General features: G+C 41.4%; 1 protein-coding gene across 1 annotated transcript in view; it reads left to right on the top strand.

Moving 5' to 3' along the window:
* The window catches only part of LOC121730654 (zwei Ig domain protein zig-8-like), a 272,454-nt gene that overhangs the window by 255,670 nt on the left and 3,252 nt on the right, over positions 1-13,532 (top strand). Inside the window, exon 5 of the mRNA XM_042119796.1 lies at positions 7,123-7,265. Coding sequence (XP_041975730.1) covers positions 7,123-7,265 — 143 coding nt within the window. The remainder of the gene's footprint in view (positions 1-7,122; positions 7,266-13,532) is intronic.

Here is a 13,532-nt window from a genome sequence, read left to right as displayed (position 1 = left end):
TATCAAAATATCTACAACCTAAGAACTATTTCAGCGACTGAATTACGTCTGTCTTCATAGGTTCTGGTTAACGTCACGAGTGCCGCGGCACAGCCGATAAGTCGCCGGATAAGCCTGTAATACAAAATGAAATAAGATTAAAACTTATTTGAAGACGTTCCCAAAGTTCCGCGGTGATTAGATAAGCCGGCACGGTGAGCCGCCGCTTTGTGTACGATGTACAATGTAGAGGTAGGTGTATACTCGGGTAAATAATATACTTCACAATAAAGCTCATATATAATATCTCGGGGAAAATGACGTGTACTCTAAAACTACTCCGGATCGAGAAGCCGAACTCGTCCCAGGAAAACCCGTAATCTTATTACGGCGACGATCCCATTTCAAAGAATATACCGTAGTGCTATTTTTATCTTAGTAATTTTCATTTTCATACAAATAAAGATTCAAGCGGCACCTGGACGGTGATACATTGAGACTACATTTCATGTTCCACCCGACGACGAAATTATTTTACCTGGTGATGGCCCCGCAGCCGGGCGAAGGCACGAGGCGGACACGCCGCACGAAAATCGAACCGCAGCTTACAGATATGTTGCGGTCCGCGCAACCTCGTCCTCGTTTAATTTCATTTTTCGGTATATGTTGGAGGCCGCATCTTTTGTTAGTGACGTTCATACACTTCGCTAGCTGCGGCACCGGCGCCGACGCCGCGACACCCGCCGCCCGCACTCGGCCCCGCGATAACGTCCCGGGCCGCTGATAAACGACCTTATTACTGAAAAATATTCCGTTCCGGCTTCTAGTTTTTAAATAAATCGCTAGTAAGATGTAACGACCTAATTTTTCATGCGACCCGGGCGAAATATTTTTCGACTGCGACTGCGGGCCGAACTTTTGCGATGCGATATTATTTAAGCGGCAGCCCTTCCCGAGTAGGTTTCGTTCGTTTGTAATAATTTGTATGTATTACGGCGTCAGTGTATCCCGTATTAAATTCTCGATTTACCGAAGTATAGCGCTGAAGCCCGGCGCAGCCGATCACAATACGCCCCGCATAGGCCGCTATTACCCCGCGCCGAGTGACCTCGCCGGGATGGAGCCGATTTAGATAAAAGAGTTCGGCGTAATATCGGGCCGACTCGGCGGGGTCGGGCCTCGGCAGAGCGCCCGATACCACCGCGTGAGGCTGCGCCGCTCCCATCGCCTCCACTTTTACATTTTTCCCAGTTCAAGAGAGGATAGATTAAACACCCTAAGTGTGTTTGATTAAACACACTTAGGGTGTTTAATCTATCGATCTAGAACTATTTTGTTTTAATATATGTTTCCACCGGAATGAGTGTAGTGGGTGTAGCTGTGGTGGGGGAGCTCCGACTAAAATAGCTTTGTTTTGGTGAAAAGTTTTCAATTTATTGAATTGAAAAGTACCGGCGCGCCCGCGGCACTGAAACATTTTGAATAATTGAAAGTATCGTTTTATATATGTCACAATTTTAACGGCTCCTGCGTCCGGCAGTTTTATAGTTTACTGATATAATTGATACAAACGCGTGTCAAAGAATGAAAACCGATAGCAGTTTTATTTGTTTTATTAATATAACGCAATTTTCCACACTATCTATCAATGATATTCTGCTACTATGTTGTAATATGATAAATATAAAGTTACCTACTGCTCTGTTTACAAGTAACAAGTTATATAACAATATGCACTTTTCTACATGAAAATTTGAAATTATGATGCCGTCGCTGCCTAAGTCGGCCGCCGCGCTGGCGCCGCCGCCATTCCGGCCGCAAATAAAACCGCACAACACTGTAAACTGGATAACTCGCGACAGTCGCGCGCGACTTCCGCCGCCCCCGCGCCCCCCTGCGCCCCCCTGCGCCCGCCCGCGCCCGCCCGCGCCCGGCTTGGCGTGATGGATGCCCGCGCCCTGTTTACCGGCTGCCGGATGCCGGGGAATATGCTCGCTGAGATGCACTATATAATTGAATTTATCATATCGACTTAGCATGCACCTCCGGAACAAACTAAGAAGAGGTATAACATGTTAATTATTTAATGAATGGTTATTATAACTTTGAAAAATTATTATCTTTTGTAGGACTTAGGAGATAAAACGAAACGAAAATAGACAAATACGCGTTTACTCTTGTTTTCTGAGAAGTGAGATATTGCTTATTATTTATCAATAAGAAATTCAAAAGGTTTGATCATTGAAGTTTATCTACTTATTTGATATTTCGGTTGATGTGCGATCATTGTTGTTCATGTAAGTTTCTTTGGTAAGTTTCGATATTTGCATTAATCACTCTATATTATACAGTGACGGATTAGCCCTTAATCAAATTAAGCAATTGCCTAGGGCATCACGTCTGAGGGGCCACCAGAAGAGTAAAGGTTCAAAGTCCGATTCTAGTTGAGATACGGATAGGGGGACCCACAGGCATGGATTGCTTAGGGCATCAAGTAGTCTTAATCCGTCGCTGATTGTGTAACGCAAGCGGTGGCGGGCACCTTAGACCCGACGATTAGAAAATTTTTGCAAACGAATTACTCTGAATAAAATTATTTTGATTTTGCAAAAAAAGTACACTTACCTTCATTAAAAGTTAAATTAGACCCAGTTGCGTACCTATAACATCCGGGCCCGTGGCAAATTGACGGGGCCCTATCAGTAAAAATCGTCCCGTTAATAATTAAATAATCTATTAAAAAATTCAGACCTCACGAGTCACGACCTCTCGGGCCGGGCCCTTTTGGGTCGGGGGCCCGTGGCATTTTGCCAGCCCTGCCACCCTGTAGTTACGACTTACGCCACTGGTTAGACCAAAGAAGACTCGAAATCTATAACTGTACCGCGCTACGCGTCGTAGCTCGTAGCGGCTCTACGAGATGCTGCGACCGGCGCACCGTGTACGCCCTGTGGTGTACGTCATAAACATTACAACAATATTCCTAATTCACTTATTAGTTATTATACTCAATTGAAAATTAACTAACAAACCCTAAATCCGCCAACCACATAACAAATTTAATAAAAATCCTCTCTTTTGTTGTGTAATACGATTCCAGTCAGCCCTTCGCCGCAGTTTCACTCTCATCAAAGGCGAACCTGTTTCGCACGCAAACCGATTTAAAGTGAAAAGGAAAAGTTTAGGGTTCTCTTTGTGGATGTAGAGCTGAGGAACTTACTTTTGCACATTCAAAGCTGTTTTTTAATTTACATTTCATAATAATTATGCTTATATAATAAATGCAAAAGTGTGTATGTATGTCTGTTACCTCTTCACGCTCAAACCGCTAAACCGATTTTCTGATATTTTAAATGTAGGTTGTAGATACTTTGAGTCCCGGAACAGGATATAGGATACTTTAATTACCAGAAAAATGTACGGTTCCCGTGCGATAAACAAATTTGGCTTAACGGAGTTACGGTCGTCGTATAGTTTAATATATTTTTAAGATACTTACATATTTCAGTAAACTCCCGCAGAAACGAAAAGAGTATCATAACTCTGTTCACTATCGACAAGACAAACTCATAGCGCGCGGGGCAATCATGTGTTTTCATATTTCACGTTCATAATCCCGCGCCCGCTAACTCGATACTGTTTGCTCACACAACAACCCCACTCGTGTGTGTGTTAGTGTATGCTCTCTAAACATATGATGTTCCTCCCCCTCCCCCTCCCTCTCACTCTTTCCCAAAAATGCTAACAAAGTGGTGACATCACGCGGCAGTGGATCAGCCGCTACAACATACACCGGAGAGATTGAGAGTCAACTATGTTGGGCTTACATCAACATACGCCATTTGTTTACATGTAAATATTACCGATTTTACTGAAAATGCCAATATCTGACGATAATAAAAGTAGTCCCTTGGTATAATAGTAGCACATTCGTTGACTTCACTGTTCGAGGTCAAAAATATATTATTATAATATATCGCAGTATCATGACATAATATGCGATTCCTAATGTCAATTGTCAAATCCCATATTATTATTAGGATTTTCTATCTATCGCTGTCCTAACAGGCAACGGTGACTTGATTAAAGACTCTTAAATATCCATTAATAAGTATTTATGAAATGCTATGTTCAAATGTGTCCTTAGCTTAGCAGTTAGTACGAAAAATGTAAGAAAAACAAACACCTCACCTCAAAGGCCACCGTCAAGAGACGTGCGAAAACGATCGACACGGCCGGTCGAGTGGCCGAGTGGCTATCTCCATCCGCACAAACTACACAATACACGCTACTACACACTGCCTCTCAACCTGCGGCCCGCCGGGACTCTGTCAGTGGCCCGCGTGATTTGAACCATTTTGAATTTCTTACCCACAGGCAAGACTATATTGCACGCACGCGCCGAGTAAAGTGACATGTAGATAACTAGATCTAACTCGATTAGTCCATAATTAAGTCGCTCATTTTGAGTAGCGTTCTTTTTTACCTCAAAAATTTTAGTTGCGGCCCGCGACGCCGAGACTAAAACGCGTTTGTAGCCCGTATAAAAAGCATTGAGTACCACTGAACTACACACTATACACGGTGCACAGTTGCAGTGGTACTGGCTGCTATCTCGGAGACAATAGCTATTTCGGCCGGAGTCCGGACAGCCGCGTGGCGCGCCACAACCACGAGATCCTTTACACGATCGAGACACACTCACTCAACATCAGTGTGCTCAGTGCTCATATCGCCCCTCGTTACGGAGAACTTGAATTCGATTTTATTCCATCTAAGCAGTTCGTGTTCGACGCTGGGGCATTGTTCCAATGCCGTACCGAGTGTAGCTGTCAATGTAGTGATTACCGACAAAAATCGCTCTCAATAGAGATCTTCGCCCTATTCAAATACAATTCATCTCTCTGAATGTAAACATAACGATTCAATTAAACCAAATTAACGTGTTTCGTCTGTTCTGTTTGCCTTTTGTGTGTTTGTTTATTGTAAAGTACATTGGAACTTAATGATTTAATTTGGCAGCGTTATTTACTTCTTTTATTGCGATTATGTACTCGTAGTACATTTAACTTAAATAACCAAATGGATTTGAAATGTTTACATTTCATCATTCTACGAGTTCCAAGTTACAATCTATACAGTGTGTTAGTGTAAACACCGTTATCCTTCAACCCATCAAATGAGCCCGTCAAAATGAACAACTTTTTCTATGAGAACAATGCTGGGAACTCAAAAAAATCCGTCTTCATAAGTTCGACATACCCATACAATTAATGGCCGATCCAGGCATCCGTATGGGTACAAAGACGGCATTTTTTTTGTTCCCAGCATTGTTCTCATAGCAAAAGTTGTTCATTTTGCCTGGCTCATTTGATAGTTTCAAGGATAATGGTGTTTACACTAACACATAGTACGGTTTAAATTAGACTATTATGTAGTAAGTACTAAATATGCATACTCCATCGTCAGGCGTTGGCCGGGGTCACGGCGTGCCGCGTGCCGCGGGCCCCGCCCCCGACACTCGCACGTAATTAGAGCCCGCGAGGTGTTTTTGCTCCTCACTTCTCGCGCGCCGGCTCCTCATTTGTCATACAAATGTAAATGTAATCCGCGAAGATTCGTTCTTGTATGTGACATCTTACCACAATTAGCGCTGCATTGATGAGGTTCCCTCATAATATCCAGGGTGGCAGGATATCTAGTGTAGCGTGTAGCCGTGGTGTCGATGTAATAGACCTGCTACGTGCGTTCAGTTAAGATTTCATTAACTGATCATTCAAGTTTTTAGTTTGAATTGAAATAATATTGTTTGTACTCCACGAGTTTTTTAATTCCTTTTCTATATTAGTCATACTATAATCAGGGCGAGCGAAGCGAGACCTAGTATATTCCACAACCTGAACACTTTGTGGTACACTTTACGGAAAAACTATCAAGCTTATTGATTTGTGCTTTAACATAGTAATTTTGATATATTATAATATGTAGATGTGCTATCACCAGTCAGTCAAGGTGTGACGATGCAGGCCCTCACAAAGCTCGGCATTTAGCTAGTATACTATATACACTGTTCGAGTCAATTATGTGAGCGCATTTTCAGTGCTGCACGGTAAATAAATAATATTTAGAATAGCGTAAGGTGTTTCATTGTTGTCTTAGTTTTCGTTTAGATGAAACTAAATGTAAAAGTATTTTCAAGTAACGTGACGTGAACCTCAACTTGCTGCAGTGCGTTCACAGTTTCTGTACCTCTGGGATTATTTCGCGAAGGACATAATTGTCACTGTCCTAAAATCTCCGAGGTAATACAACTGCAAACGCACCGTGCGCGTGGTGGTGACTTCAGTTCTGCGCGGTGTGAGTTGTGTCACGAGTCACGAGTCACGACATTGCGGCGACGTGTCCCATTTTCTACGTTTTAATTAAAAACTCGGCGCGTTTAAGATATTCAAATTCCCGAAGTTTTTTACGGGACCCCCGCGCCGGCGGCGAAAATGAAAAAAACATTCATATTTATACTCGTAGCCGCATTAGTTGATGAGCTACAAAAAGGTGCTGCGAGTGAAATATTGCTGTTCAGAACTAATTTATACTAGCTACATCGTTCTAGGAATAAGCATTTCAAATTTTGTTGGTACCATGCCGTTATCTAGATATTAGTTATGTTATTGTAAGGGCAATTGACAACTGTTATATTAATATTTGTGAAGCGGCTGTGAGATCTCGCGTTTATTGTATAGCAGTCTATCACCACAATGTGATGGATCGCGACAACTATTGCTTGTGGCCGGCGAGTAGCGACACTCCACAGACCCTTATCCCTTCACAGAACCCCACCCCCCCTCGCCCTCCGTCAACACCCGCTATGGGGCTATTTGTACAAACTGTCATCGACTCAACACTGACAGCCCTACAACCGTGATTACATTTACTACCAACTTGTAAAACTTAGTATAACGACATCGAAGGGCATATTTTGGACCCTTATCGTTGTAACCGATGATCATTTATCGTGCGGGCTCCGGGGCTCTACCTGCTATTCTAGACCCTCTGCTAGTACTGTACTGCACTTTATCACCCCCAAAATTTGTGGGTGCGGCCGCTCGTGTAGTTGTCGCTGATCGCGTGTGTCGTGTGTTCCAGTGCCGTCGGCGCGCATCCTGGGCGGGCCAGACCTGCACGTGGACATGGGCTCCACTATCAACCTCACCTGCCTCATCCAGTTCAGCCCCGAGCCGCCCGCCTACATATTCTGGTACCACGAGGACGAGGTGAGCGGACGCAAAGTAATTACACACGCATTTCTATACTCTTGTTTAGTGGTAAGCGCGGCGTGCGCCGCCCGGCGCGCGATGGACCGCGCTCGGCGACGGACGACCGTAACTCTGTACGGGGGTGCACGAACAATAACAGCGAAGTATTCGTAACGCTGTTGTAATGAAAATCATATTATGGGAATTATGCTTAGCTGTTATTGTTCCTACTTACCCCACCGAGTTAAATGTTAATAATTGTTAGCAGAAGTTTTAATTAATATAAAACTAGTATCAAAATTGATTAAAATGCATAAAACCTATACTGGATGTGACTATGAGAGGGAAATATTATATATTGTTCGTTGAAACCTCTGCTAGGATACGCTGCCCTGTCACTTAAGCGGGTTAAGCCCCTCTACCAAGAACCAACTCGTTCTCTCCCTTCTTGGAAAATGTAAATCTCAGTGAACACTAAGCTAGCAATATTCAGCTCGAGCGACACGGCGGTACCTAGACCTAGACGTAATTACGAGTGGTTGTGGTGTCAGCTGCGAGGTCGTTGACCGCTCAACCCACGGATTTATTATAATTTGAATCTCGTTTGCTTCTAGTTACAATACCGACATTATCACATTCACACTACAGTCTACGCCGACTGCTTGTTTCATGTTTCGATATTTTAAAACAATAATTTACAAACGTTGCAACATGTTTACTATGCGTGTCAATTAAGGGGACGTCTTGATAATTTGGCTGCAGCGATATCGATTTTTCTCAACAATGACTCAAGCTAAGAAATTAAAGTTCATTGTCAGTATTCATCATGTCATCATCTTTGAATCACCCATAGCATAACACGATTGGTCAACTTTTATAACACAGAATTAGGGTTGCTGAGGATTCCTCTTCCGCTTCCTCATAATGAGGAAGTTCCGCAATATTTTGGGTTCCTCAACCGTTACCGCATTCCTCATAAATAAAAATAAAAATTCCTCTTCCGCTATCGCTTCCTCAAAATTTAAGAGGAATTTATGAGGAATTACACTGCGCATGCGCGTCGCGTATCCAATCACGCTCTGGCGCGGCGGCGCGGCGCCGGAGCGGTGCCGCAACGCACCCGTGTGGTTTCTCCCTGAGGGCAAAGATGAGTATTGCAGCGGCGCCGCTGCGGCGTGTGTCTAAACAGCCTAAGGGCCGCGACACACCAGAATGGCAGCGGCGACGCGAGCACTTTCAGTGTCATAAGATTTTAAACTTTATCTTCATTTTTGTAATACATAGTACAGCGGCCACGGGCGGCCGTAGACTTCTCAAGCGGTACTATGTATTACAATAATGAAGATAAAGTTTAAAATCTTATACTTATAAAATTACATGCCCTGACTGACTGACTGACTGATTCATCATGGCTGAGCAAAAACTGTAAAAGTTACAGCCACGAAATTTGGTGAGTAGGGTTGTTTTATTAAGTAGACACCCACTAAGGAAGGAATTTTGAAAATTTTACCCCGAAGGGGGTGAAATAAGGGTTGAAAGTTTTAATGAAAGTCCGTCATTTCTTGAGTTAGAAACATGAAACTTTATTTTTGGGTTACTGATTAAAAATGAATGGATACGTATTTAAGCGTTTTTGGAAATTTTACCCCCAACGGGGTGAAATTGGGGTTGAAAGTTTGAATGAAACTCCGTTATTTTTTGAGTTAGAAACATGAAATTTTATGTTTGGGTTACTGATAAAAATGATTGGATACGTGTTTGAGCGTTTTTGAAAATTCTACCCCCAAGGGGGTGAAATATGGGTGGAAAGTTGCAATGAAAGTCCGTCATTTCTTGAGTTAGAAACATGAAAGTTTATTGACGACGCGTTTAACGTTTGCTTAAATAGGGTCCGTTTTTACCCTTTGTATAAGGAACCTCAAAAACAAAAAGGAGAAAACTATCCATCTTTGTTATTATACTATGTTAACGCGGATGAAGTCGCGGGCAACAGCTAGTCATATATATGACACTGAAAGCGCTCCGAGGGATGTAAAGCGGTAATATTACTTTCGTAAAATTCGGTTTTTTACCATATTTTACGTAAAATATAAATAAATTACGTAAATTACGGTAAAATTGGGTAAAATTCAATTTAACAAGAGTTAAATCGTATTTTACCTTTTTAGTTAGTAATAATTGCAGTCTTCTTTAAAAAAGAAATAGTCAAAATGTATAATATGTCCAGACAAATATTACTGAAGTTGGTGAAAACATGAATTTACAGAACATAAGAATATTCTTATGTTCTGTAAATTCATTTCTCATGAACTGGATAACTACCAAGGCATTGAACGTATGACTATTATGCAAAAATAACTAATAAATAATAATTTAACATCATTAGGACACTTTTTACACTTCTCAAAATGTTCTGTCATCCGAGTAGCATTAGCATTTTTGTACTCCGTATTACAAAATATACACATCACATGTTTCCTTTTGTCATGTTCACTTAGCACTTGGAAATAATCCCACACTTTTGCTTGATTTCGTGGCGTAATTTACTAAATGCACGTATAGTGCAGTCAGTCAAAACAATTGCAAGCAGAGTTGCATTTTGCGATTTTAGAAAAATGAATCATATTATGATTCATATCATGATTCTTCAAATTTTAGCCCCGCCGAACGTAAGTATGTTGCAAGTTGCAACTTGCAACTACACGCTCTTCTCACCCCCCCCTATACTTTTCGCATACATACGTAGCCGGTAATTTTACCGTAATATATATAAATTACCGTAAAATACGCGTATTTTACCAGCGTTTTCGGTAAAATTACGTAATTTTGCAACCCTCGGCTCGCCTCGCCGCTGTCATTCCGATGTAGCGCGGCCCTTATTGCTAGACTGATTTTGATGATTCTTTATTGTGTGTGTTTTGAGAATGGTTTAGAATTTAGATTCATAGTTTGGTTCACTGGAAAATGCCCTTTTAATTAATTTTTGTGTAATGTATGTACCTAGTACGTTATGTACAAAGTACAGACAGGACAAAAGTTTGGGTTGGGTCCGCTAGTATTTATAATTTTCTATCTTCCTCTTCCTCATCCGCTTCCTCTTCCGCTTCCTCATCCGCATCCTCTTCCTCATAAAATATCCTCTTCCTCATCCGCATCCTCAAAATTTGCGCGTGACAATTCCTCTTCCTCTTCCTCATAATCACTTCCTCAACAACCCTACACAGAATAAATAATTAAAAAGACCTCTATAAAAACAGGGATTCTAATTTTGCCAACAGAGGAGCGTGATTTAAGCTTCCAAAATTTGTACATAGATTAGATCAAGCATACACTATAATTTGCCCATAGTTTATATGAAATATATTTATGGTTTTTAAATTACGCGACAAAAATCATTTTATCGCTTATGCCCTTTCCATTTCTTGCTGTTCCATTTCTTGTTTTCTATGAGAGGCCGCCCCGGCCTCTCATAGAAAACAAGCGATCTAAAGCATATCCAAAACGATTTTTTACTTTAACGCAGCGTCACCTTAATTAAATAACTTATTGAAATTACAAGCGAACGATTGCGTTCAGAAGTTAAAAGTTTGTAAACGTTGTCTGAGGCGCGTGGCGCGGGCGTGCTGCGTGAGGCGTGTGGCACGGGATCCGCATCTCGCACCTGTGAATTAATTAGTAAGGCGGTAACGACCGGAGAAGTTACAGTTGTTCACGCCCGCGCCGAGCGGCAGCCGCGCCGGGTAACTGCCGAACACCCCCAGAACACAGACAGACAGAAGGTGAGCTTTATTTGCTGAAATCGGACGCGATACTTGAGCAATGTACTTGCAACGTCACCACGTATAATCAAGTAAGTATTCCCGATATGATGATACGTGACTTTCCGGAGTTTTTCTGTCATAATGTATAGTACGCTCTTAAATAAGCTACGCGCGGAAACAAATTTATGATGTTCGTTTGGGAGAGTACAAAATGCTCTACCATTTTGCAGTTTCATTTGTCGCCTGCTGAACGACGATGACACAAATAGAGAAAGTACAATCCAATGCCGTACATACTGGGGCTTGCCATCTGTCGCTGCGTATTCTGTGGGTGGGCTCAGTCACGGTGGAGCCAGGGCGGTTTGCGGGACGCGCAAAAAACTAATTTAATCAGCGGAGCTCACCAAAGTTGAGCGTCGTAAATTACGGCGGCATCGCCATCCGCCGACTCGCTATTTACACCAGCCCTTATTATAAGTACTTTGTTTTATTGTTGACGCAAAATTCTATTGCTTTAACTCGGTACGTGATCGCGGTAAACCAGCAGAGAGTTTATAATTACGCGTCGATTTATCGTGATAACGGGAGAGGAACAAAGGAATCGCCGACGTAGGGGCCCCGGCCGGTCGGCTAGTGAACTTCTTCATCACATCTCGGTGACACATAAAATATCATAATAATATTTCAACCAAATTGTCCTGAAGTTTATATTTAGTGTAATCCTGCCGGCCGGTTAACTTACGTTAAAATTTTATTTATTCGAAATTATTTGAATTGCGACCTCACGTAGCTATATTTATTGATATAATTTATATCTTTATCTATCTATATCTATACTTATAATAAAATCGCAGAGGTAATTTTTTCTGTACATTGAAAATAAACTTGAAAAAACGAGTCAGGGGCATGTTAGAAGAGTAGTAGAACACATTTTAGCTGTTTCCTGGGTATTTGATGTAAATTAAAAATTTCGTGTGTAATAAATAAATAATCTTAATATATAAAATTCTCGTGTCACAGTTTTCGTTGCCATACTCCTCCGAAACGGCTTGACCGATTCTCATGAAATTTTGTGACCATATTGAGTAGGTCTGAGAATCGGCCAACATCTATTTTTCATATCTAAAATTATTTATACGGAAAAACAACGTTTGCCGGGACAGCTAGTAAAATAAATAAAAATTGTTTTATTTCCGAATAGATTTGTAACAAATACTTTCAGAACGTTGATGCTAATGGTGCCGACCACCGGTTCGGGAACTATCCCGGCGAGAAGAACCGGCGTAAGAAACTCGCACGGGGTCCACTTTTTACCAAAATAGTGAGAAAAAAATTAATCTTTTTAAAATAAAATTTACAATTGTAACTTAAAATTATACAATGTTAACATCCATACATAATTGCAAGTCATAATATAATAATGTAGATGTAGCCTTGCAAGGAGCCATCCTACTCCCAAGATGTGCCATCGTTTATGAAATCATTGACCTTAAATAGGCTTTGGCACACGAACGTTCTTTGACTACTTTGATATAGATCCAAATAAAATTGTCGTAGATGGGTATTCAATTTACTAAATCTCGATTGTAATAATGTTAATACATACATTCACGCATAAATATATTATATTTGGATGAGGATAAACTGAAGGACGAGGTGATGAGGCCACGTGAAAAATATCGCTTATCAACTTGATTCCAATTATTCTTTCCGGCTTTGCTAGTGTAGTCGAGTCACGGTGACGCGGCGGTTGCGGCGGGCCGTCGTCATTTGCCTACTGGGAGTTGTGACGCAGATGTAAACCTGCTCTTTGTTTTTGTCAGTCTCGACTTTAGGGGTTATCCAAAAAAACTATACTCAGTAAAGTAACATAACGCAATATGTGTAATCATGTTCACGACTATTGAACACAGGAAAAACATGAAAACGGTTAAATGAGACGGAAAACCACAGTGAATATCGTAACCGTAATGATAGTTTGACAGTTGACACACTCGGCACTTGAACTGCATAATGTTATGTCGGAGTTTACCACGCGGCCCGTTTCCTTTATCGGTGACATGGAGAACTTGGCCCGTAACACTTATATAATAATACATTCCAGTAAAAGTAGTCGGGACACGTCTATCCTGCCGCCTGCCGCCTGCCGCTTGCGTCTACTCGGTATTACATTTTCTTGGAAGTCGGTACGAGGTTCGCACAAACAGAATATTTTGTTATGGGCAGGGCTCCTTTGTGAGCGAAATTTTTGTGCCGATCAAAAATTATCTACTCAGCAACTAGAATGCCTACGCTTCGCAGTATAATATACGATGCTCGCTCGTTTGAAGGCACTACTGTAGATCCTGCGGGCTTAGCAAGAATAAGTAATAAGTCTGTAGATCGATCACTATAATTGATTTTTTTGAATTATTTTATTTTTATTAAATTATTACTGTTCGAGTGTTTTTGTGGGTGCCTACATTTACTTATAGATAGTAATGGAACGCAAATATTGTGTAAGGCGATATTTATAACAATAATTATATTATCATGCCAA

This window comes from Aricia agestis, chromosome 9 (assembly GCF_905147365.1).
Source record: "Aricia agestis chromosome 9, ilAriAges1.1, whole genome shotgun sequence".
Taxonomy (NCBI): domain Eukaryota; kingdom Metazoa; phylum Arthropoda; class Insecta; order Lepidoptera; family Lycaenidae; genus Aricia; species Aricia agestis.
This window is presented reverse-complemented; position numbering and strand designations above follow the sequence as displayed.